This window comes from Tribolium castaneum, chromosome 5, assembly GCF_031307605.1.
Source record: "Tribolium castaneum strain GA2 chromosome 5, icTriCast1.1, whole genome shotgun sequence".
In the NCBI taxonomy this organism is placed as follows: Eukaryota; Metazoa; Arthropoda; class Insecta; order Coleoptera; family Tenebrionidae; genus Tribolium; species Tribolium castaneum.
This window is the reverse complement of record NC_087398.1, coordinates 6,457,657-6,483,053: the sequence shown is the minus strand read 5'-3', so window position 1 is coordinate 6,483,053 and position 25,397 is coordinate 6,457,657. Positions and strand designations below refer to the sequence as shown.

General features: G+C 42.6%; 4 protein-coding genes and 1 long non-coding RNA gene across 7 annotated transcripts; 2 read left to right on the top strand and 3 right to left on the bottom strand.

Annotated features, from left to right (window-relative positions):
* The first annotated feature begins 50 nt into the window (after window positions 1-50).
* vkg (viking) lies at window positions 51-19,225 on the top strand. Its single transcript, XM_064357003.1, has 9 exons — window positions 51-323; window positions 13,145-13,339; window positions 13,389-13,718; window positions 13,777-14,025; window positions 14,072-15,342; window positions 15,396-15,511; window positions 15,568-18,214; window positions 18,267-18,381; window positions 18,432-19,225. The coding sequence occupies exons 1-9, from the start codon at window positions 240-242 to the stop codon at window positions 18,852-18,854; spliced, it is 5,430 nt and encodes a 1,809-aa protein (XP_064213073.1). The 5' UTR covers window positions 51-239; the 3' UTR covers window positions 18,855-19,225.
* On the bottom strand, window positions 2,144-3,085 carry LOC135266393 (uncharacterized). Its single transcript, XR_010334417.1, has 3 exons — window positions 2,813-3,085; window positions 2,593-2,766; window positions 2,144-2,539 (listed from the first exon to the last, which is right to left on the bottom strand). It is a non-coding gene; the product is annotated as an uncharacterized LOC135266393 (long non-coding RNA).
* A 37-nt stretch (window positions 19,226-19,262) lies between the features above and the next one.
* Window positions 19,263-20,226, bottom strand: SelT (Selenoprotein T). The gene is made up of 3 exons (XM_969384.4): window positions 19,994-20,226; window positions 19,818-19,947; window positions 19,263-19,771 (listed from the first exon to the last, which is right to left on the bottom strand). The coding sequence occupies exons 1-3, from the start codon at window positions 20,146-20,148 to the stop codon at window positions 19,448-19,450; spliced, it is 609 nt and encodes a 202-aa protein (XP_974477.1). The 5' UTR covers window positions 20,149-20,226; the 3' UTR covers window positions 19,263-19,447.
* Window positions 20,227-20,291: 65 nt separating this feature from the next.
* eIF3h (eukaryotic translation initiation factor 3 subunit h) lies at window positions 20,292-21,597 on the top strand. Its single transcript, XM_064357004.1, has 2 exons — window positions 20,292-20,519; window positions 20,616-21,597. The coding sequence occupies exons 1-2, from the start codon at window positions 20,442-20,444 to the stop codon at window positions 21,552-21,554; spliced, it is 1,017 nt and encodes a 338-aa protein (XP_064213074.1). The 5' UTR covers window positions 20,292-20,441; the 3' UTR covers window positions 21,555-21,597.
* Window positions 21,598-21,810: 213 nt separating this feature from the next.
* Window positions 21,811-25,020, bottom strand: SP555. 3 transcript variants are annotated; one of them, XM_008195514.3, is made up of 2 exons: window positions 24,863-25,020; window positions 21,811-23,186 (listed from the first exon to the last, which is right to left on the bottom strand). In XM_008195514.3, exon 2 carries the CDS (start codon window positions 23,120-23,122, stop codon window positions 22,370-22,372), a length of 753 nt encoding a protein of 250 aa, XP_008193736.1. In that variant the 5' UTR covers window positions 23,123-23,186; window positions 24,863-25,020; the 3' UTR covers window positions 21,811-22,369. The 3 variants fall into 3 exon arrangements, with proteins under 3 accessions (XP_008193736.1, XP_974509.1, XP_015836145.1); XM_969416.4 differs by lacking the exon at window positions 24,863-25,020 and adding an exon at window positions 24,680-24,838; XM_015980659.2 differs by lacking the exon at window positions 24,863-25,020 and adding an exon at window positions 24,419-24,635.
* Window positions 25,021-25,397: the final 377 nt, after the last annotated feature.

Sequence of the window (25,397 nt, the reverse complement as noted above, 5' to 3'; positions counted from 1 at the left end):
CACCGACTTAACCGCCCACAGCTCCCCCACGGCTCCCCCAAACGGGCCCAAACTTCGCCCCCTTAAGGTTCAAAACGCCCTCCGCCGACTGGCCAAGTCTCACCCCCGTAAGGGGCCGCAAACAGTGGCAAAAATTCGAAAAAAGGGACACTCGGCGTAGCCCGCCGGAATGTCTTAAGTCACAATAGTGGGGGTAAGTCAAGCAGATTCAGATGGTACAGAACATGGAGCAGTAGGCTATGACGCTGCGGCCGGGCTGTTGCCGGGCCTTAGCCCTCGGCTTTTTCATCGTCTGGGTCGTAGTGCACTGCGCCGAAGCTTCGGTGAGTCCCTTGTTTTTTGCATGCTTTGGGCGAGCTTTCGCCGAAATCCGGGCGCATTTCCGGGTCCCGGAGCTTTGCGACGTGCCACCATGTGGCGAGTACGGTCCTGTCAGCGTGAGAGGAATTTGCGTGAATTAAGCTCGAGCTTTCGTCACCATGTGCCCGTTCCCATCACGTCCGCTTTGCATAATCGCCCAAAACTAATTACTTATCGTTTCGCGAAGCTTTTCCGACCACACATGCACTATCATTAAACCGAATTAAAATTTATTAAGTAAATTGTTGTTTATAAGCGCGGACCGCACATCCATTGGCGGCACGTTTCCGCAGGAGTTCATAAATCCGCTCTTGTGCACTCTTCCATTATCTCGATCACGGCGATTTTACGACGATGCAATCACGGAATTAGCGCCTAAAATACGGAAGAGGTGCTATTTTTACCTGCCGTCGGGTTAATTTGAAAATAATTTATTCCGTGCGTTATTAAAAGCTCGTAAGGGGTTTGGCGGAAACGCCGGGTTTGATAGATCGGGTGTTGAGGCGGAAAAGCGACTCAACTCTTCGTTTATCAACGTTTTGTCTTGGGAACAGTCGGATGCCAAATGGTAATTCATTTTTTGTACCTGGATTTTATGGGTGTTTGTTTAATTTTTTTCGCGGGGTACTAAATGATGGGTAAATATGGGGGGGCAGTGGTCGTATAACCTTGACCGATTCATTTTCTTGGATTTTGTGTGCTTATGAGAGGTAATTTGTTGCTGGTGTGTCAACAAAGCTGAAGTAAACTTGTACACAATGGATTAGAATACAAGGAATTTCGGAAGAGAAATAAAATTATTTGTGGAAATGGAAACTTTAGTTATCTTCGGGGTACAGGGAACAATATTACTACGATATTTCACATTTGACTGTAATTTTTTCATCTTTAGACAGGCTATTATTATCATTTTCTGATTTATTGGGGATAACTCGGAGGTTGAAGGCCCACTCATTCATTAGCACCTTTTCTAAAAAATAACTTCCCACTAGAAGAATAATAAAAATGAAAATAATGTTATTATTAATAACCAAATTCCAAATTTCATTGTAGATAAGGGGACGAATCTTAAATTTAAAACATGAGATATAAATCTTTCTCTTGGAGACAATTGTATTTTTAGATATTTAATTGCTTTGTATGTACTCCTATTTTGACCTCTAAGTTTAGTTTAGTTGTAAATTGTGCGGGTTGGTATAATTTTCATTACACATTATTTGCATCTGCGAATTTATTCATAATATATGTAGCAAATAATTCCCGAGGTTGATTATTGTACGGTTTGTGGCATTCCGAATTTTTTCTGATAGTAAATGCGAAGCTATTATTAATGTCACACTTATTTAAAGGTGCTTTTCCTCTAGCAAGCATCGCTAAAATATCTTAACATTCTCGTATTTGTGACATCTAAGTTTATTTAATCTTATTTTAAAAATGTTTGCAATGTTTGTTTTTTCTTCAGGGGTTATCAATGTTTTAAAAATTTGATAGATTTGAACAAAATTTTGTTGCAGATTCACATTACTTCCTACATTTTTTATCAGAGAATATATTATTTAATTACTGTAACAGTTTTTTTATTTTTTTTTCTTGAAACATGAAAAAATACAACTCTTGTATTTTTAAAGGGGTTGTTGGTAGCTCAATGGAAGGGGGTCGGTGTTATGATTAAATAAAAATTCACCTGGCTCGGAGTTTTCGAATTTTTTTTTATTTTCTGAGACATACATAGTTATAAAAAATAAATTTATTTAAATACCCTGTATGTATAGGTCGTAGGTACATACATAGACTATTTTAACTATTTTAATACTATTTTAACCTTCTCTAAATAAAAAAATAACTGTTACAAGATATAAGAACAGATTCATAGTCGTATTGAAATTATAGAAATTATGTCTAAACTAGGAGTTTTGTTGTGGAACCTTTTCAGTCTTCCTGTCGGACATGGAAAAAGTATTTATTTCTCTAGATTTCCCCAATTCTCTATCGGCGCCGAACTTTGTTTACAATTTCCCAACAATCCGTCTTCTTAAATCAAAATTCTAGATCACCGAACTCGGCAGACTAAACACCCGAAATATCTATTGGGAGAAATTACAACACCTGCCACGAGGAAATTCCATAAAATTTTAACACCCGCCCGTTGCACATATTTTTCTCCTCCAAATCCCTCTTCCTAGAACACACAAACATTTAGTGTTGGAAGTGGGTGTAACGCCAGTCACTGACTTAAAAATAGCCGGAATAAAATCACTCCCAATTTACAGCATTTCCCCAATTACGAAAAATGCGTTTAATTGCTATTAATATTCCCGTCGAAAGCAGGCCTGCACATTTGTACCAACACTCCTGTTTGTTGTTCCAACACCGTTTACACTTTCCTTTTGAATGAAACCGAGAATTCTAAACAAACGTTAAGTAATACGAGGATTGAAACTGGGTCCCGGACCGTGAACTTGCCGCCCTTAAAAAATCCGGCGGCACTCTCCTATTTCCGGTGATGATTCCTTTGTTTATGCGGCACATATTTATAGATTTATTAGCAAGGCGGACCATGTGCGAGTTGTGAACAAACTGACCCAATTACTGTTTAAACACCACCGTAAAGTGTGAAACACTAGACTTTGGGCCCGTATAAGGAGACCCCGAATTGTCATTTATCGGGACGATGACATAATTTTAACATTCTTCTCTGTCATGGATTTGTTTACACATGACATAACCACATCTGTTGGGATGTAAACATGATTTCAATTCTTTTTTTTTGCGAGTCACGAGATGCTTGTGGGAACGGGGTGATCCAGGAGGAAATTATGTATTCGGGAAGGAAACACTGACCGATTTATCGCGCAATGCAACCGTTTGTTTTCTTACAGTTTAATGGAAATTTCAGAACTAGAACGCTGTTTTGGCAGCTGGTCGATCGTTAGACGATTATTCACCATTTGTTTGAAGTTGGGCATTTTTCGACGACTTTGTGTTACTATGTAGCCGTTTTTTCGCTCTGGTGATTGAAAAGCTTTCGTAATTCTGTGTTGGTGTTAGTTTTCCTTTCTCATGTTTGAGTGTTTGTTTAGAGATTTACGCAATTTTCACATAAATCAAACATTTTAGCACCCGGCACGATAAATTTCGACAAATTTGCTAATTACTCCAAGTCCAGACATATGCATGGATGATTAATTTTAAAGATTGTTCTATTTTCTCATTAAATAAAAGAAAACTAGCTTAGAATAAGAGAAACGAAATTAAAACATCGAATTTTGAAATGCAATATTTTGATCTGGAGAAAGGTCACTTTACGAATAATTTACGGCAGACAATAAATAAAGTAAATTTGGCCGATTAGGCGGACTAACGTATGTAAAACATAGCCTACGACCGTCCCACAGCCATTTCGGAATTAGTTTAGTGTACCATACATCAGGAAAAAATTGAAAAATTGATAAACCCGTGTCTAGCCTCGAAACAAGTTGCTCTCGCCTCCGCCCAACCAAAAATCTCAAATTTGAACAACCTAATATTCGCACATCGTCCCATCGTGGGCGTACCCCGCTAGAACCGGTCCTGTATTGACTTTCCAATAACTCAATTACGGAAAAAACTATAATTAAATCTCGTCCCCTTTCATTAAGCTAGTGGGTGGTACGAGCTCAGCTTCTTCTCTATCAACACTCTCACGCCTGGGGCCCTTGTAACAGGGGCATTATTGTCGTACGACTACCTAGAGATTTTATCTAGGAAAATCTGTCACTTATGAGGATTACTCCATCCCCGAAACCTGCTCCCAGCCCTTGAACAGTAATTCGTTGTGTTTGAGCGGCGATGGGATAAATCACCCATGATTTATTAAATGGGACGTGTCCAGAGAGAACCATTTGTTGGAAGATGCCGTCAAAGGCGGCCTAATCACTTGACCGGCCGCTGTGTGTTATCTCAGATGGCCCAAAGTCGTGTCAACTGACGCGAGGAGTTAATTATGTCAGTGGAAATGGCCCGAGTTGCGATTTTTATTTCGAGGCACTCTTCCTTCCTCTGTGGTCGCTTTACGACCGATTTTACCATTCATGGAGATAATCAAATCGAATTGAATGAACTGAGACCAGAGCTTTGTCGTTTGTAAATCATTGACGGGTCGTTAGACGGTTTATGGGACATTTACGTGCGGAGGAATGGGTTTAGTACCCGAATTTAGGGTTAATTAGAGAGGAATCTTTTTCAGAAAACATCAGTCACGGTGAAGAGGAGAGGCGCTCTCGTCATAAACCCAATAATCCCCAAACAAAAAAATGATTAACACAATATAATCAAATACCGAATTAATTTCTTTAACTCGTTCGGACTTAAGAGGTTTGACTGTAATTTTATTTCTGTTTTGCTGAATAAATGTGATGTGGTATTGAATATTGAAACATTTTTCCTATCGGTGAAGTATTGCAGTCGGAACGCGATCAGAATCTATGGACTCGACCATTTCCAAATATAGCGCTGGAGTGACGTGGTTGGGAAAAGTGACGACTCATTTCTCTTAAAATTCGGCATTTTTATTCGACCTGAACTTTCTCAATGGGACATTAACGCCCCCATGCCGGTGTCTGGATTACCCCCAAGCCGAAAGTGGGCTAAAGTCTAGTCTCAGGGTGAACAACCTGGGTATGACTTATGAGCGCTGCTCTATCGGCATTTATACCCATCGCTTGCAAATGCGGCTTTGCCCGTTATAGCCACACGATCGGGATGAAATATTCCTCTGATCCTTTAAAGGAATTATGCGCAGGGATTAGCCGACAAGTTACGATACAACCTGGCCTAATCCCCGCGCCTCCTACACGCTCAATTGGGATTATGTCATCCGGCGTCGCCCCTAATTGTCCGAGTTAAGTAAAGTCGAATAAATTAAACCCGCATTATGCACATCCATTGCATTGTTTACACACTTCGAATTCATTGTCACCTTGTGCTCAACCTGCGCCCACGCGCCTCCTCCAGTTTTGTGTCCTGACCCGGCGTCGAAATCACCGGTACCTGGCCAATTTGCACAGCCATTCAGGCCCATTGTTCCATTCATGTCGCCAGCTAGACGTAAGAAGACCCAGAGCTGACACCGAGGTTTCGTTCCCCGAAGTCGGACTATGCAAATCGATCGCTTTTCTTACGCAACACCTGGCCAGAGTTATTTCCATTTTATTGGATTTCCACGGGATAAAGCGGCCCACGGACGCCTGAAATAAACCGATGACGAATCTTGCGACAAATTTGTCGTAATTGGGCCCTAAAGGCTCTTTACGCGGCACCTAGCGCGTGTGGGAGGCGCAACGCAAGCAGCCTTGACAGTTTTTATTTCCTTCGGATACCGTAGTTGTTTTTTGCACACGGGATTCGAATCGATGACCAAATTTGAAAAATCGCCCCGGTTAACTCGAAAGCCATTATTTTCAATTAAACAGATGTTTTTAATTCGGTGAGATAAATCGGATTACGTAACGTTGTGATCTTGAGACTGCTCTTGCGAATCATTTATTGCAGCAGCTGACATGACGTTTCGTTATGGATGAATTATCGTGCATGTAAAGTGTGTAATGGCCCAAAAAGACAAGTGTAACAGTGACCCCCCTGTATGGTAATTTTATTGGTTTCGTAGTGCGCGTTGTAATTTTATTTATTGGGTTTCACAGACTGCTGAGTCGCTTTTCTGGGATTTTTCTCGGGTTGGCTGGACTGGGGGCAATGCTCCAAGAACGATATCCCTCTTGAATCTTACACAAGACATACTTTTCCAAAATTGATAATGATAACATTCGATCAGCTGGTTACAACTTAAGATGCAACCTAAAAATCTTATTAAAATAATTGTAATTGCTCTTTAATTTCTTTAATTCTTTTCCACACTGGAGGTACTACCATTTTTTGTTTTTATAATTAATAGTAATTTATTTTGTTATGAATTTATTTCCGGAATTTTTTATTGCATATATTAGGTTCGAAAATTTTGAAAAATGTAAAATTTTGTTAGCCTTGGAAATGTTGTTTTTTTCTGTCGTTAGCTCTCCGCTGTTTAAAGATTCACCAAAAAATAAGTAGAAGTTAAAAATAATTGTTAAAATAACACTTTTAACTGAAAAAGAACACGTTTTAAACAGAAAATGCTTGATTTTTATGTTACCAAAGGTGTTCAAAATGATTTCCATAACTTTTTTACTTTCTGTCTCCATGATAAACCAACATAAGAATTTTTTCGCTGAGTTTTATTTAAATGTACCATTATTAAACTAATATTGTACCCAAGTTTAATTTTTGGCTGAAATACAAGTGTCAGATATCGCTAATAACAGTATTTTCAAAGCCAACTTGGTTTTATTATCCCAGAAAACTTTTGGATTTTAATTTTTTTACCTTTTAATAAAAGAAAAGGTGAGTATTATGTTACACCACTGAATTCAGAAAAAAATTATCTTTTAAAAATGATTAAATTTGACTTTTCGTGCACTTTAAAAATCAAGTTAGCCTTGTATTTTCAAAATAAATATCGCTAAAAAATTTTAACCGTTTCCCAAATTTTAAGGTTCTTTGTTAAACCGTCTGAAAGTATTTAACTGTATCCATACTTTTTAGTGACCCTGTATAATGTACATACTTCTTTTGTTAGAGAGACATAAAGATATTCTTCCTAAACTAACAAACAAGGTAATAATTATGCAGCAACCTAAGGCTACGTCTACATTTGTATACAAAGTCGACTAAATAATTCGAGCGATTGTTGTAAAATGTCTATAGACTTTGTCGCATGTTCACACTTGAATGTCTTGTTCTCCGATTTTGAAGATTTATATCATATTGACTAACATTTTTTTAGTCACACTTAGAACTAGTGAGCTGTAGTTTCCAAATCAGGAAAATTAGAAAAACGTGAAAATACAGAAACCATTAAACCCGAGAGACCCGCCAAAAAATAACGCCTTTTGTACATTGTTGTTAATTTAATTCATTGACGAATCTCCGAATTTGTTAAATGTTTTCTACACAATTAGACATAAATTGGTGATTAATTTAATCTTTTTAGTTTAATTAAACTAAAATTAAAAAACGTGATCTGAAGTGTTCTAAAATCTATCTTTTGAAAAACTATATCTTGTGAAATATGGCCCAAACTTTTTTTTCTTAGAAACTATATTGAGAAGATTATCTTTTATCACTATACCCAACAGATGATCCGAAACTTTTGAATCACGACCCTGTATTTTGGAAAAGAACATTAAAGGGTAAAAAAGTACGGTTTGAAAAAAGAAAAGTATTACTAAACAAGTTCAAAATGCTTTTTATTCAAATTTTCGCAATAATGAATACATTAAAGGAAAGATTATTTAAAACCAAAGCTATTTTTTTCTTTCAGTTCCTTCTGGAATGTCTACTTCTGTAGACATTTCTGTAAAGAACTATTAATTATGAAAGGCTCAAGCTCTTAGGCCTCCAGTCGAGACTCTCCAAAAATCTGAAGACATATTGCGCGAATATTTCTCTTAGCTTTAAGTTACACCCTTTGAAAAAAAAGTGGATTATGTAGAGTCGCAGCTGAAACAGTGCTAATTACGGCCGACAAAGCCCAACCTGTAATTGCGTGAAATAAACCCGTCAGTTCCCTCTTATCTCTTCGATCCATTACCATAAGTCGACTACACGATGATGTCTAAATTAGCGCCTAGTTCAAAAGCGACGCACTTGACTTGTCATCGATTCTCTTCCGTGGGTGGCTGTAACTAAACCCGATACCGTCCTTTCTTTTGTTCTAAAAGACGATATCATTGCCGGAAAGACCATTGTTTCATGACCGCTCAATATTAATAACTCTGGTTGTACCCCCCAGCGAGGGGATTCACACGGGAATCTCGGAATTTATTTACTTGCGAGGTGCGTTTATTGACCGCCGGGGCGGGTACGTGGGAGTGGATGCCTGATTTACCGGCGAGCTTAATAAGAAGAATTTAATTGCAACTTTGATTACAAAAATATTTCGAGGGGCTTTTGCCCCGTCACTCAAGTGACAAATTCGAAGCGGACAGACAGTTGAATCGCAACTGCTTCGGAGATGATAAAGGTTATCAGATGTGTCAAATGTCGACATGAATGGACCATTGTTCGAACTCAGTTTTGAGAAGCCGACATAAACACACGCACGCCACTGCTTCCACAACTCAAGGAATTGTCATAAACGTGCCGTAAATCCGCACAGATTTATTTATTATTTTCCGATGTGAGATGGGACGTGCCTAGTATTGCATATAATTCACCGTTAGGCCGGGAATGGAAAGTATTATTTAAATTATAAAAGCTTTATAGCAGAACCTCATCAAGCGAACGATGCCATAAAAGCTTGGTCATCCACTGGACCATTGTTCGAAATGCTAATGTTATGACACACTTACATAAATTTAATCACCCTGTATATGACACAACCTCGCCATGTTCTTGGCCAAAAACATTTTTTTCCCATCCTGAACCCGAAGAAATTAAAAAAAATAACGCAAATTTCTACAATTTTAGAATAAGTTAACCCAGTTAGCTCGTATTTTGGTATTAACTGTTGCTTGTTATTAGAGAGGAAAAAGATTAAATAAAACGCCAAAAGCTGGTGTAATCTTTATTTATTTATTAGACCTGCTGCTTTGAGACTTGGTTACAATGTTGCGCATTTGATTGTTGGTCCTTGCATCCCCGGATGTCCAATTAGGCGTCCCGTCCGAAAATAGCCGAAAATCTAATCCCCGAACCGTCCTCGACATACCGTCAAACCTCCGATAAAATTCGCGCATCGTTCGCCACTTCCGCACTGCTGAGATAATAAAGGAAACCAGTTCACCAAATAAAGACGCTAAAGTGGCACATCTCGGCGCACCACAGACGCAGGAGGCAAACTGTGCTGTCACGTGGCCCCCGATAGCGTAGGTGGTGCCTGTAGGAAGTGCCGCGATAGTCCTCCACCCACAGGAGTCCAGGAGTGCATCGGATCGGCTTACACCGAACCGCGGGCGATGGAATTATTGGCCCCTTTTTTTGTCTAAGAGATTGACGCCCGTTAAGCACACTTCTGATTAGATTCATTATCTGGCACGGCGGGATTTTAATAAAGATCACCGGAGTGATTTACAAGCGGCCATCGCTCCGGGCATGTCCCCACACTCCGGTGGTCGGAAACTAATTTTCCCCGATTGACAACCGGAACGGAATTTCTGGAAATTGTTACGCAACCGAGCCAGGACCGGCTATTTGCACTTAATTGACGCTTTATTAAATGTTATGACGGCGTTATGACCTAACCTACTTATTATTGGCGTAATAAAATCGATGGTTTAAGTTTTATCTCGACGTTCGCTTAAATTAAGCTCTTAATAATGTTTGGATTAAGTAACTGAAATAACCGTTACGACCGGCTTACGAACAGGTTTAAACTGAAAACTGGAAAAAAATGAAACCCTTAATGCCTGGGCAATGAAAATTAGAAACAATCCTCTAAAAAAATTAATATAATTAATATAAATATAAATTGCCCAAATTTCTCCCAAAAGGAGCAGATAATAGGCATTATTATTGGTTTTTCTGGTATTCAGAATGATAGAAATCAAGTGCTGTTTTACAATTGGCGCAGTCAGTAGGGAAATAGGGATCATATAAGTGTTTGGTGGAGTTTTTTGGTCTATTTTCGTCAAAATGTCAAAATTTGAAGCGGACAATTGTTGAAAACTTGAATGAGAGTCGAATTATCGGGCATGCACGCGCATGAATCGAAATAATCTCGCTTCTCGGAACAAAACTGCACAGATAACACTTCCGGTTACAATAACCTCGAAAGATGCAGGAAAATGACGCATTGCGCGATACCGTGGGATATTATTTAATTGGAGCGATCGCAAAATGGTGTCCGAATTCGCCCGATTCAAGATGGCAGCTTTATCGCATATTTATGCACTTCTTTCAGGTTTCTTCCCATTATTCTCGCTGTCGCTGTTTATTATCATATCGTCTGGTTTATGTAACGGCCCACGGGCCACTTGGCAAACTTTACGATTTGTGGAGGAGTGCAATAAATCCAAATAATTTTGGTGATGTTTTTCACCCGCATTCCGCACCGATTAGCTGATCCAAATTCGATAAAGCGATCGTAACAGCAACAATCCGCCATATGTTCGAATTGTTCTCCTAATGGCCGGTTATTTATAGAAATTACGAGTTATTATCGTCTCGAATTGCGTATACAAATTGAGATAAACGGGCTCAAGATGTCTTATCGGGGTTTGCTTAGCGCATTCCGCAAGGGCCCGCGCGCGGCCCTATGCTGCCCGCGCTCCGGTTGCGCTAATGAGACATCCGGGAAGAGTGTACATTTCTTCAGGAGTCATCGGTTTGCGAGAAATGCGCCAACGAAGGCTTTTCCGCGCTGGATCAGCTTAACGAGTTTGGTGCCACATTTCACTCGACGTGACCTCTCAATTGGGGATAATTGCCCAAATGGGCAAGTGACATCACTAATTGATCAAAGCACTGATTCCTCAAGCCGGAGATAACGATTTTTTAATTTTATTTTTAATTCCCATTTGTCATAAAGAATCCGAAATGACGCAACACATTTCACTGCGGCCACAAAAGTCTTTTTCTTGTTGCAGTCTGGGCTGGTCGTTTTTTTCGGCTCATCTCTGGACTGGTTTCGAGAGGATTTGCCAGATAAAAGTTTTACGGGGCCATCATTGACACAGGAATTTTTTAATTTGGGCCGGGATGATTCATTCGTTTAATTGGGATGCAAATCGGACCGGAACTTAAAAACTGATGAAGTGATGTGTGGTTGGCCAGTCAGGGCCTCGATTAAAGAGTTGCTGAATAGAATAATAAATTTCCATCGCAAACATGTGTCGCCTGTCGATGGGAATTAAGCTGTGCTTCAATGTGTTATTAGAGAATTGTCATTGCTATTTTCAGCGAGGAAGTTTGACTCAATTTTATGAAATGCGTAACCACAAACATTTTTAATTATGTTTTGATTTGGGTTAAAAATAAGCCGCAGATTATTGTTATCAGTCAAATTCGTGGATTAGCAATTTTGGAGAAGCAGGTCGAAAATAGTCTTGAGTAATTTTATTCGAATTATTACTTCAAGTTAAAAGATACGATTATAAACAAACTTCAAACGTTGTATTTACTATTAATTCGTGAAATAAATATTTATTCAAACTTTGTTCAATAACTACTGTATCAATAATTGCCAAACAGTTTTTCAAGGATACTGGTTTTATTTATCGAGATTTATTGCAGAATTATTAGACATGCATTGCCCATTAATTGTAGACAAATGTTGCCAGTTATATAATTTCATCTAAATGCAGGGTCAAAGCTGCTGTACATTGACCTCAAAATTGACCAAGAAGTTCAAGTCAAAGTTTAATTTTCAAGGCATTATTCTCAACTTTTTCAAAATAAATTTTATTAAAGTAATGCAGTATTTTTTATTTGTGATAAAATACAGTATCTAGTTCGTGTGAACAGCCTTCTGGGCAAACTATTAAAGTTTGATTTTTTCCTTCTCAAATAAATGTTTCTTCACTCGCTATTTTCTCTTTCCTTCACACCCACTTCTCGTAACGAATTTCCTAACAAAGCCCTCAACCCAAATCCGACAGTACCATAACAGGCAGTGCTTTCGGCCAAATCAATCACATCATAATCCAATATCAGGGTTTGGCGCAGATCGCAGAAAAATGTACAATTGTTGGTCTTCTAACCGGGAGAAAGCCTGAATATTTCGGACGAACTTATCGCTTAAACTGCGAATTTGCATGCGAAAGCCAAGTCGGTGATAATTGCTTTAATATTAATAACGAATATGTGACCTCATTACCATATACGGCGCTGGCAAGTGCAATGAAATCATTCCGTGACATTTAAAAATTAGCGTTTTATCCTGCAAGCTGCAACTTCTATCAAAACCCGCGTCATGTCGTGACATAATCGGCAGTAAAAATAAACTGCTGGACGGCGGTGGTGGACAAAGATTGAAATTTTTGACGGGAAAATAGCAAATTTCCTAAGCTGGTTGTTTCGTTCGACACTTTCGGTTTCAACCAATCTGTAAATATTTATATTGAGCATCCGCGATCCGAGTCTTTGACCTTCTTACTGCTTTATCAATGGAGACTCGACCATTGTCCGCTTTTTTCCCGCAAAACCTAAAATATCGATGGCTCAGAGATTTATTTACGCGTTTTACGGTCCCGGAAATATAAACCGTAAACTGTTACGAGTTCTTTGTTTATTCTGACTAAATCGCACGGATTTTGCCGCGATTATGGCGCTTCTATAATTGGCTTCCGATAGGGCGTTAACCCATTTCAAGCAGATTTTTCTCTTTAATTCCGATTATTTTCGCGCTGTAAGGTCACCGAGAACATGTGTCCCGCCCACGGACCGACATATGGTCAATGATGAGCCGAACACTTGTCACATTTTTCCAGAAACGGCATAACCCGATGTCAAGGACGGGTTATTTTAACCGTTTTGGCCGCTTCATATTTGGAACACGAAGATGAAGTGACCCTTGACGGGAGATTACGACAGTTTGTGCCATCTTTGAGATAAGAAACGATGACATAAATTCGCTTGACCCTCCATTGATTAAAAATGAGAGTTCAAGTGATTAGCTCCAGATTTTAACAAAATTAGATTTGGAAACGTTGCATTAAATTGGGATTTATTTTTGGATCTGTGTCAGGAAGTGTTTAATTTTTCCCATTTCCAGTCATGCAAAGGCTGTCTAAACGCCTATCAGTGCGACTGCAAGGGCATTAAGGGCCGGCCCGGGAGCACCGGACCTCCAGGGCTGCCTGCACCGCCTGGAGACTACGGCGATATCGGTCCTCCGGGTCCGTCAGGACCTAAAGGAGAGAAGGGACAAGGCGGGGAGTATGGTAGTCCCGGCGAAAGAGGCTCCAGAGTGAGTCCGCATAACTGACCTTTCTTTTATACGGCCCTGAATATTATAGGGAGATGATGGTGAACGAGGGCTTCCTGGAGTGGAAGGACGTCCTGGTTACCAAGGCGAGGCCGGCCCCATGGGCCCCCCAGGCCTTGACGGTTGTAATGGTACCGATGGTGCGCAAGGGGCTCAAGGTGCTCGCGGACTTCAAGGGATCAGGGGGTTACCTGGCCCTCAAGGGCTTCAAGGATTTAGAGGAGAGCCCGGTGAAGGTGGAGGGAATTCAATTGGGACTAAAGGAGATCGCGGCGATGGTGCCTACGATGGTCCTCCTGGATTAGACGGATTTCGAGGTCCCACAGGACCTCCAGGTCGTATAGGTGAACCTGGATATGAGGTAGCCTACTGTTTATAACCATATTTATAAAGGTGGACGTTTTATTTAAAAATTTTAGGGAATAGTGGGAGAGCAAGGCTTTTGGGGGCCTCCTGGCGACATTGGTGATTCAATTAAAGGCCTAAAAGGTCAACCAGGAGACTTGGGTGATTACGGAGATGTGGGAGAACCAGGGGATGACGAGCCCGCACCACATTACCCCCAACCATCGATGTATGAATGGAAAGGCATAAAGGGTGAAAAAGGAAAGGGAGGATATGGAGGAATAACAGGACGAAGAGGATACCAGGGAGATAAAGGATTTCCGGTGAGCTTGACTCTTTTAAAAGTTGTATGTTTAAGCAAATTGTTAGGGATTTCCGGGTCCTAAAGGGCGAGCAGGTGATAAAGGCGAGCAAGGTGATGATGGTCCTCCTGGAAAACAAGGTCGTCCAGGACCTTTCGGACCCTCGGGTGAAAAAGGAGACAAGGGCGCGCCGGGGTATGAAGGAACTCCGGGATTTGACGGTGAAACAGGTCCTAGAGGAGAAGACGGGAATCGAGGAACGCCTGGAGTCCAAGGTCGAAGTGGACCTCCTGGAAAATACGACCCATTTTTGGATGAAATTTTCGAAGGTTCTCCTGGAATACAAGGTCCCGAAGGTCCAGTTGGTGAAAGGGGCATGAGTGGTATTCCGGGACGGCCTGGATTATCCGGACCTATTGGACCTCCCGGCCCTCCCGGCCCCCCTGGTATTCCTGGTTTAGCCGGACCAAAAGGACTGACAATTAAGGGAGAACGCGGCACTGACGGATTACCCGGAAGGCCCGGGAACACCGGTCCTCCTGGGCTCCCCGGAGCTATGGGTATCTTGGGAGAGAAAGGTTTTACGGGACAAACCGTCATCGGGCCTCCGGGTGAACCAGGATATCCCGGGATCCCCGGATTTAAGGGATCGAGAGGAGAAAGAGGCGGTGCTGGTGACGTGGGTCCTAAAGGTTACCCAGGGGTTGGTGTCCCCATTAGAGGGCCACCGGGAGAGTTTGGCCCGAGGGGATTTCCAGGATCGCCGGGAGACGTCGGTTTACATGGATTCGACGGATTTCCGGGTTTAAAAGGCAGAAAAGGGGATGATTGTGGGGTGTGCCTCCCAGGACTACCGGGACAAAAAGGTGAAGCAGGGGAGTACGGGAGAAATGGACGTCCTGGAACGATTGGGTATCAAGGTTTACCTGGACCGCGAGGACCTAGAGGTCCTCAGGGGAAAGAAGGAAAGGAAGGTGAACGAGGCTTGGAAGGTACTCCCGGCACTCCAGGTCTACAGGGAGCTCCAGGAACGAAAGGTGCAAGAGGATTACTGATTTTCCCCGATCCGTCAACTAAGGAAGCTGAAGCTGAAAAGGGTGAAATGGGAGAAAGGGGTTTTCCGGGATTGATGGGAGGGGATGGGGAGTTTGGACCGCGAGGTTTACCAGGAGATGCGGGGGTTCCTGGGTTTAAAGGCGAAAGTGGTGAAATTGGGACTCCTGGACTGCCTGGACTTGATGGGGTGCCTGGAATAAATGGGATTCCGGGACAAAAAGGAGAACCTCACGACATACCGAAAGAATATTTAAGAGGGGATTATGGATTAACGGGAGTACCGTAAGTTATACACACATTTATTTTTTTCGTATTTTAACAAATTAACTGTTTAGGGGTATTAAGGGTGTAAAAGGAGATAAAGGGATGATGGGACTTCCTGGCGATTCTGTATCAAATATTGCAAATGTAACAGGCGACATTGGTTATCCCGGAATACAAGGAGAACGAGGTATACAACAAAGAAAAAGTTGTAAGTCTTTTTTTTTGTAACGAATGGTATTTCAGGTCCTCCAGGCCGGACTGGTAGAAATGGCGCGCCAGGCCCAATGGGTAAAGAAGGCTTGCCAGGAGTTCCCGGGAGCAGTCCGACAGGTCCCCCAGGTGAACCAGGTGTAAGAGGTTATCCTGGCATTCCTGGCGACGCCGGACCACGTGGTCTCCCCGGGATGCCCGGTATGCCCGGACTTGATGGTTATCCTGGAACACCAGGAAACAAAGGCGAACGAGGAGATCCAGGTTTGCGAATCCTGAATGGTGAAATGGGACCTCAAGGACCACCCGGAATCAAGGGAGAACCCGGCGATTTCGGACCTGATGGATATCCAGGAATTCCAGGAATTCCAGGTGTTAAAGGAGTCAGAGGACCTAAAGGGGCGCCAGGTTTTGCGGGTCTTCCTGGCGCACCCGGTGCTAAAGGAATGCAAGGAATAATGCGACCAGGATTTCCTGGTCAGCCGGGAAGTCTCGGACTTCCAGGAACACCCGGAAGATATGGAGATACTGGGCAAAAGGGAGAACCGGGATTCCCTGGTGGTCCAGGATATGATGGCATGAAGGGAGAACCGGGATTATGGGGATTAAGGGGACAACCAGGAGATGAAGGAATTGAAGGTTTGCCGGGACATCATGGAAGGGCTGGTTTGTCCGGAGTTCAAGGTTTACCTGGAGAAAGGGGCGACATTGGTCTTCCTGGATTACGTGGCCCCCCAGGCCCGCAGGGACTTTTAGGGCCAAGAGGACCAAAAGGGTTGGAAGGTGATAGGGGCCCTCAAGGATTTCCTGGAGAAATGGGAATTCCGGGAGAATCGGGACCTAGAGGTGATAGTGGTTATCCGGGAATAAAAGGCCCAAAAGGTGAATCTGCGATTAGTGGACCTAAAGGAGAATACGGAGAACCAGGATTGATTGGAGAACCAGGATTTGATGGAGAGCCTGGATTACCTGGACCTCCAGGTTTACCAGGAGATCGAGGTTTAGATATTTATGGTCCTCCTGGACCTAAAGGAAATCTTGGAATACCCGGATTCCCGGGAAGAGACGGAGAAGTAGGATTGAAGGGAGAACGTGGAGAGGGCGGAATTGATGGCTTACGAGGCGCTCCAGGTGAATCGGGAATTCGTGGAGCCCCCGGAACACCCGGCTGGAATGGTTTGAATGGCACAAAAGGAGAAAGAGGAGATTATGGCAGTCCCGGCTTTCCCGGAAACGTAGGGGAGCCGGGAATGGAAGGAGAGCCGGGACGAATGGGTCGTCCTGGAATGCCGGGCGATATAGGATTTCCGGGAATATCTGGACCACAAGGATCGGTCGGGCCTAAGGGAAATCAAGGTCTTCCCGGGTTAGCACCATTCGGATTCGGTGAAAAGGGCGATTTGGGTGAAACAGGTTTCCATGGCTTACCTGGTAACAAGGGAATACGCGGAGATGACGGTTTTTATGGCCCCCCAGGTCTAAAAGGGCCTACGGGTGATTCTGGACAACCAGGATTACAAGGCGAACCGGGATATCCAGGAATAAAAGGAACATTCGGCGATTCCGGCGAGCCCGGACCTCCAGGATTACCCGGAAGAAACCCGCAACCTGGCGAACCGGGTCGGCCCGGATTTGACGGTTTACCTGGCCGAGCAGGACGACCCGGACAAAAAGGTGCTCCAGGAGAATACGGACCTGACGGTCCTCCTGGCATCTCAGGCACACCCGGGTTCAGCATGGACGGCGAAAAGGGCGATATCGGAGATTCAGGATACCCAGGCCTGCCCGGTTCACCCGGACTTGAAGGTCGCCCCGGCATACCCGGAATTCCTGGAGTGACTGGTCTTAAAGGTCCTCCGGGTGATTACGGATTTTCCGCTATCACCTTCAAAGGTGAGCGTGGCGAGCCTGGTTATCGGGGCGCTCCTGGATTGAACGGAACGAAAGGAGAACGTGGTGATTTTGGCGTAACGGGGCCACCTGGACCGCCAGGTGAAGAAGGTCTTCCAGGATTTCCCGGAGACGTCGGCCCTCCAGGCTACCCTGGTGCGTCAGGAGTCAAAGGACCGAAAGGAGATCGGGGAGACTGGTCCATTAACGCTCTTCCGGGACCTTTAGGAGACGCCGGTTTACCCGGTTTTGACGGACTCCCCGGATTTCAAGGTTTACCGGGCGAACCCGGATTCCCTGGTTTGATCGGGCGGAAAGGGATGCGTGGTGATGCCGGGATTGACGGATTACCAGGGTTTGAAGGACCTAAGGGCATGGCGGGATTACCGGGACTTGCAGGATTGCCAGGTTTACAAGGAGCCAGAGGGGCACCTGGGGTTAGGGGCGAGCCAGCACCGCCACCACCGGCCCCCAAAAGTCGAGGATTTTTCTTTACGAGACATTCGCAGTCAGAATTAATTCCAGTGTGTCCTAGAGATACGGTTAAATTGTGGGACGGCTATTCGTTGTTACATATTATGGGGAATGATAAGGCCATGGGGCAAGATTTGGGGACGCCAGCGAGTTGTTTGAGGAGATTTAATACTATGCCGTTCCTGTTTTGTAATTTGAACGATGTTTGCGACTACGCACAGAACAATGGGTACAGTTACTGGTTGTCTACGACAGAGCCAATGCCGGCAATGATGACACCCATCCCAGCACCAGAAGTCAGACGCTATATTTCAAGGTATGAACGAACATATTCTATTTTTGTACATTTTTAACCGTTTTGCTTTCAGATGCTCCGTTTGCGAATCTGTCACACGTGTCATCGCCGTCCACAGTCAATCGACAACCATCCCACAGTGTCCCAACGGCTGGGACGAACTCTGGGCCGGATACAGCTTCCTTATGGTAACTCTCTTCACCCCCTCGAACCCACATTTGTTTAACATATATTGCAGCACGTGGACGCCGGTGCCGAAGGCTCAGGCCAATCCCTCGTCTCCCCCGGCTCATGCCTCGAAGAGTTCCGCCCCAAACCCTTCATCGAATGCCACGGTCACGGCCGCTGCAACTACTACACCACCATCCTGTCCTACTGGCTGGCCACCATAGAGGATTCAGCCATGTTCCAAAAACCGCGTTCGGAGACTCTCAAAGCCGGCTATTTGACCTCAAGAGTCAGCAGATGCGCCGTTTGCATCCGCAGACGGTACACCAGTCGCACTGCAATTGTCACCCCTAGTCGAATCACAAGACCCACATACGGGACCCCGTATCGGCCCCCAGGCTATCCACCAGGAAGTTACAGGAACTTGGAAGAGAATAGGAGGAGGCGTTTGAGGCAGAGATTGAGACACAGGAGACCGCAAAATACGCCGTGATCGACGTGCCATAACAGTTATTAACTTTGTAATTATGTGTAAATTAATTGTAACATAGATTTGATGTTAACATTTGTCCTTGAGAAGGAACGTACGCCGTGTTCAAACACAAATCCTATTAGAATATTTTTTACTTGTAAGGATTTAGGTTCTTAATTTTATTTAAGCGATTACGACAGTGGCTCTTTGTATAGAATTTATTTTTTTAATACTTGAATTCTTGCTTGTTTTTGATCTTTTTTATCTCAAAGGTGCTAATTAGTTTTAAGGCTTACGACAGGAAAATGTGATTCATATTTTATGTGCCTTTCTATTAAACACTGCCAAATGATTTTGTAATGTAACAAATGAATAAATCATAAAAACGATGAGTTTTTGGGTTTTATTAGGTATCAAATAAGAAGACAATTTCTTTATGTACAACTTTTACTTATCACAAATCTAGTTATTTATAAATCATACATTCAAACATACTGAACGCTGTGTGATAGTGACCAGACAAAAAATTATAGAATGACACTACCAGACTCACAACAAATTTAAAAAAGAACAATCTGATAACAAAACAATCATTTTCGAAATTTATAGTAACTTTACTTCGGGAATCCGTTGCTCAGTTCAATTTTGCTGTCAGTGAACTGCATATGATTATCGATGATTTGGAAAAGCTCTGCAGGTTGTGGTATCCTGCCCGTCTCCAGTTTGGACCAAACAGGAACGTCATTCAGTGAGATTTCAAAAGCCCCCGATTGAATCAACTGTCCTTCGATAATATTACACACAAAGAACAGCATCATGCAAGCATAAAGCTTGTTTTCTGTGCACCAAATCCACCATGAAGGCTGTGGTTGGTTAATGTATTCAAATATGTTAATAGCCCCCAAAATACACACGATTATCACCATTTTAACGATGCCCTGAAAACGCATAATCATCAACTTTCACTCATTATATCATACTTACAATAAGTCTGGCCAAATACATGTTCAAGCCTGGGGGGTCGTAATTTTGGCCATCAACGGCTATAAAAGGGTATTTGTCCCCAACGATTTTTACGTACTGCTCGAACGTTTTCCGGTAACCACACGAATAACTAAATTAAATAATTAGATTATGATATTGGGGCTAGGGGAACATACCAATACAAAAATTTTAAGGTTGGGGCCCCAACATTTTGACTTAGCTTCGACGGGAGGACGTCTTCAGCTGCTACGTTACCGTTTGATTCGAGAAAACACAGCCCCGCAAACACCACTAAATACCAAAAACATGATATTTGTCTTAAACCAGCCATTTATTTTGCTTTCTAATGCTCTCGTCAGCTGATAAATTTCCAATGACAGGTGGGACTGGTGGAAACGTAGGGGAATTTAGACACCGACTAGATCAGCCTAAAACACTAATATAATAATTATTTCACGTCCAAAAAACACGAGATTGTGTTAGCTGCTACAAAATTTGGTAACAAACAACGTAATCGTTAAATAAGGCCATTATCGGCTGGCAATTTTTACGAAAATTGTGTTTTTGTAGCAATTGTGGAGTTTTTGTTTGCGCTACATTGGCAGGTATTTTTGGCAGTTTAAAATGGCGTCTCGTGGGGCTGCTTCGAGGCGTGTGCCTGAAAATGACTCGACGATTGCTTACGTGCAAGCCGACGGCTTGGTAAATATCCCTTCAGTTTATTTAAACCCAAAAGTCACACTTTGGCTACCTCAGTTAGTAATTAATACCTAACATACGGAACCTAACCTCTTTCAGGCCGTCATGAAGATCGTAAAACACTGCCATGAGGAATCGACCACTAACATGGACATAGCCCAGGGGGCCCTTCTCGGCCTTGTCGTTGAAAACCGGCTGGAAATCACGAATTGTTTCCCATTCCCGAAACAAACCGACGAGACAATGGACGAGGACGAGTACCAGCTAGCGATGATGCGGCGCCTGCGACGCGTCAACGTCGACCACTTCCATGTGGGGTGGTACCAAAGCGCCGACGTCGGGAACTTCCTCAGCCTCCCTCTTCTCGAATCGCAATTCCACTACCAAACCTCAATCGAGGAATCCGTCGTTGTGATTTACGACACTCAAAAATCCTCGCGCGGGTTCCTCACACTTAAAGCCTACCGTTTGACGCCTCAAGCCATTGAGATGTACAAGGAGGGCGAATTCACGCCCGAGGCCCTCTTGAAGCTCAAAGTCGGATACGAGAACCTCTTCATCGAGGTCCCCTTCGTTATTAAAAACTCCGCCTTGACCAACATCATGATGTCCGAATTGCAAGAACTTGTCCCGGAAGAAGAAGGCTCGAAATTTTTAGATTTGGGAACCGCCTCCGTCCTCGAGGGGCAATTGCGCTGCCTCATGGACCGAGTTGACGAACTCAACCAAGAAGCGATCAAGTTTAATAGATACCAACAGTTGGTCAGCCGGCAACAGCAAGACAAACACAGATATTTGCAAAAGAGGGCGCAGGAAAATGCGGCTAGGGCCGCGAAAGACGAGCCCCCATTGCCCGAAGAGGACATTAATAAGCTGTTTAGGCCACATCCGGTGCCCCCGAGGCTGAACCCGATGATTATCGCGGGACAGATTAATACGTATAGTCAGGCCATTTCCCAGTTGTGCTCGCAGAGTTTGGCTAAGTTGTATATTACGCAAGCGTTGCAGAACGCCAAGGAGGCGAATTCTAATCCTTGAACTGTTTTGTTACGTTGTTTTACAATAAAATAATATACAATGAGTTTGGGTTTTATTTAAACCAGGCGTAATAAAGCTTAATTGGCGCAGTCAGTAGGTTTTGTGGTGGCGTCTCTTCTGTGAAATTTCTACGTTTGAACGTTTAATCATCCCCTTAAAAAATGGTACTAAACCAACAGTGGAGAAAGTCATATTCGCAACCTTTTCATCGTTTATGTTGATTTTGTTGTTTTTTGATTGAAATAAAGGACACAGCTTTTAAAAAATAATGTATTCAATTGCCCTAAACATCAATTTAGTCATTACAGTCTTACGAACCTAAAGAAATGAATTTTATTTATTTACATTTCTATTGCACAAACTGGCCAAAATGTACACACTTTTTTGTGCAACTTTCTCAAACTCATACAAACCAATAACAAACAACACACGAAAAACAACAACAAAACAAGACTAGATAATCAATCACAATAAATCGTTTCGTATTACGCTATTAGCAGTTCAATCAATAAGAAAAATCGTGTCATGAGTATAAAAATGTTGATTAATTCATTTGAAAAAATTCCCCATTTTACATTGATAAAATAGCTTAACACTACGACTAGACTCTAGGTAACATTCACCACTGGCGTCGTCCCATTTATCGTATTTACAGAATTTTAAAATGGCACATGGACAAATCCACGGTTTTACATTTCTATACACACGTACCGAGAAAACCTTTTGGTACAAATACATATACAGTGTGGACCAACAATAAAAGTATTTAGTTTGCCTTTTATTTATCCACGTGATTCACTTGTCGAATCAAACGCCTACATATTCCCGACATTAATCGAAATCGTGTTGTGATTGACGGGTTTGAACGGCTCAACACTGTCAACAATCGCCTCAGCCAAATAACTCCTAATTTTAGTCGGAACGAACAATTTTTCCAAATCCTGCTTACTCCTAATCCTCTTGACGATCACCGCCCTGCACCTGTCCTGCAAATTGACGAAGTCCCTCTTCATCGAATCCAGATACATCTCAGTCTTGGCGGCCGTGGAGCAAATAATGGGGTAAAGGGGCTCCTTGACCTCGTTGAGCCCCCGGAAGGCCACCCCCAGGTACTTCTCGTCCTTGTAGTAGCTCAGCGTGCCGGCGATGCCGTCGAAGAGCACGCCGATCTTGGTGGCCATGTTCTCCCGGAAGGGCTTGGTGTAGTGCGTCCAGCGGCCGCCGTGCCACAGCAGCCCCTTGTGCGACAGCCCCCAGCCGTGGTCGTCTTCGCCGAGCAGGTTGGTGAAGGAGTCGGCGTGCAGGCGCGCCTTCTTGGTGCCGATGCCGAACATCATGCTGGTGCCGAAGATGCGCCGCGAGATGTGCAGCTCCCAGAAGTAGCGGCCGTTGTTCAGCACCCGGGTGCCCCGCACGCCGGCCGTGCCGCTGCTCCAGTTGGGGTGGAAGTGCGCGATGCGGAAGTTGTTGCCGTAGAGCCGGACCTCGGGGCTGCGCTCCCACCGGTTCCACGTCCACAGGTCGTCGCAGCCGTGCCGCAGGGGCTGGGGGACCGGTTCCGACTCCATGGAGTCGGAACGCTTCGATTGCTATGCGGAGGACTCCTCCCACGCGGGGGGCACGTCCTCCACGCTGGAAATCGCAAACGTCATATACCCAAGTGTCGAAGATAAATAATAGCAATATAATACGTATTTTTAATAAATTTTATACACGAAAGAGTCAGTTTATTTGAGATCTCCACCTTTTTTTCAACCCTTAATGTGGCTCACTATGTACAGGAATTCATCTAAATTAAAAAAAAATAGTGAAGATAACATTCCTTAGTCCATCCATATCAAAAAACGGTCAAAATTTGAACGAAAATGTTCCTGCCATAAGTGATGGATCCGTTAAAATAAAACAAAAACGCTTCTAATATAAAAACAAAAGCACATAGAACTCAGCAAAGCACAAAAATATATAACATAAGTCAAGACAAACCTCACAATTGAAACAACATCGCAAAAAAACGCTAAAAAATGAAAAAACAATTAATCAGAAGATTTGACAAAAATGACAATACTTAGAAACTACAGAAGCTATAGGTACAGAAGTCATTTGAACAAAGGTGCACATTAAATATGAACGAAATTCATATAAATTGATAAAAAAAACATTTTTAAACAATAGATTATCAAGTAACTGAGCACCATGTCACCTTATAAAAAATAAGCAAAACTCAAAAAAAAACACAGCAGAACTTTTGGTCAAAATATCTTTCATTTGAAGTAACAGAAAAGAGGTAATGGTGAGGGTAAAGCCATTTAAAATAATGAAGGGGTTGATTATGTTACAAAGGAGGGTTGGGGCTACAATTTTACAAATTAAAAAGTAAAAATAAAAACTGAATTTTCGGAATTCTCTAATTTATTTTTATTTTCTGAAAATTCAAGGGTGGCACGTTTTAAAAAAATTACCCTGTATTTTACCGTTTCTGAAATACAGTTAAAAAGGTGTTCAGCTACTAATGACGCTATTAAAAATTAGTTGATAATGCATGCTCATTTTTTTCAAAACAAACTCAATCACCCTAAAACATTTAGAATTTTCAATTTATTTCTACCAATTTGTTTATTAAAGAACAAAGTAAACATTTTTTGAATAGTATAATTTAAAGAATAATATTTGTTTTGTTACGCCACCAACAAATAAATATGTATAATATCCCTCACTTTACGCTTTTTTTGATAAAATACATAATTCATTCATACAACAACATCCAAAACACAGAAAACACTATTTATGAATGGTTTATTATCTGAGCTTCTGTTAGCATTAGATACTTTTTCGATTTTTAATGAAAAGCAATTTTCATGGCTCACCCTGCATCTACACAAACCACTGTAAGTCCGTAATAATTGGGGCTTTATTTAAGCAAGATGATTTTTACCCCTTGGCAACTACATGAGTCATGCGAAATCGATAATATGGAAACATAGCGACGAAGGAAGAACATACAATACATAAAATCCACCCCTAATAAGAAATAAAACCACACATAAACAAAGAAATATCAGTAACAACCACGGAAACTTGAAAAAAAAAGGACACAAGACGCAACTAAACAAAAAACGGAAATGTACCATTGAATGATCGAATTTCCCATCCGTTCGCACTCACCACCGAAAATCTACCAATAGTTTCAATTTTTCCAACACACCGTCTGTGATAACACCAGCTCGCTATATCGATTATTTCCGCGATAAGAACACACAGGGTCGGTAAATCACAAATTGGCCCAAATCCGGGTCGTCATCACAACTTACCGTCTAATCCCGCAAATCCTGAATTCCCTCTCGACGTTCTTGGGCTGCACGTTGGTCATTTTTCTGTGATATTCAAATAGGGTAACAATTAATGATTTCGGACACTCTGCGGAGTGAATGGACTGCGCCGAAGTGGAACTGACGTCGCGACGCGTAGATGGGGGTGCGCCGACGTATGTGACGTAACTCAGATGATATCTGCGCGAATTGCTATGCCTGCGACATACACAAGGGTTGGGGTAGAAAAAACACCCCAAGAATTGCTAGTTCAACGACCCGCCAATTAAGGAGCCTCGACCAAGGGGGAAATTGACGCAGAGTCGGAATAATAAGGGGTGCACGAGCAGATAAAACAACAGTAAACCTTTTGCTATTTACTTCAGACGAACACAACTAGCTTTCGACAGTTTTTGGCGTAGTCTTATCTGAACACTTCTCAAAATTATACGCTACGCCACTGGATTTTTTGGTAGGCGAACGCTCGACATAGGTAAAAATGACGACAAAATTTTTCACGAATTTATGTAGTTAAAGT

Coding starts and splice junctions, on each gene's coding strand:
- vkg (XM_064357003.1), top strand. CDS start 240: ATGACGCTGCGGCCGGGCTGTTGCCGGGCCTTAGCCCTCGGCTTTTTC. Junction 14,026..14,071: donor AGGGAGATAAAGGATTTCCG/GTGAGCTTGACT, acceptor GCAAATTGTTAG/GGATTTCCGGGTCCTAAAGG. Junction 15,343..15,395: donor TATGGATTAACGGGAGTACC/GTAAGTTATACA, acceptor TTAACTGTTTAG/GGGTATTAAGGGTGTAAAAG.
- SelT (XM_969384.4), bottom strand. CDS start 20,148: ATGGCTGGTTTAAGACAAATATCATGTTTTTGGTATTTAGTGGTGTTT. Junction 19,948..19,993: donor ACCTTAAAATTTTTGTATTG/GTATGTTCCCCT, acceptor TATTTAATTTAG/TTATTCGTGTGGTTACCGGA. Junction 19,772..19,817: donor TGTATTTGGCCAGACTTATT/GTAAGTATGATA, acceptor ATGCGTTTTCAG/GGCATCGTTAAAATGGTGAT.
- eIF3h (XM_064357004.1), top strand. CDS start 20,442: ATGGCGTCTCGTGGGGCTGCTTCGAGGCGTGTGCCTGAAAATGACTCG. Junction 20,520..20,615: donor ACGTGCAAGCCGACGGCTTG/GTAAATATCCCT, acceptor AACCTCTTTCAG/GCCGTCATGAAGATCGTAAA.
- SP555 (XM_008195514.3), bottom strand. CDS start 23,122: ATGGAGTCGGAACCGGTCCCCCAGCCCCTGCGGCACGGCTGCGACGAC.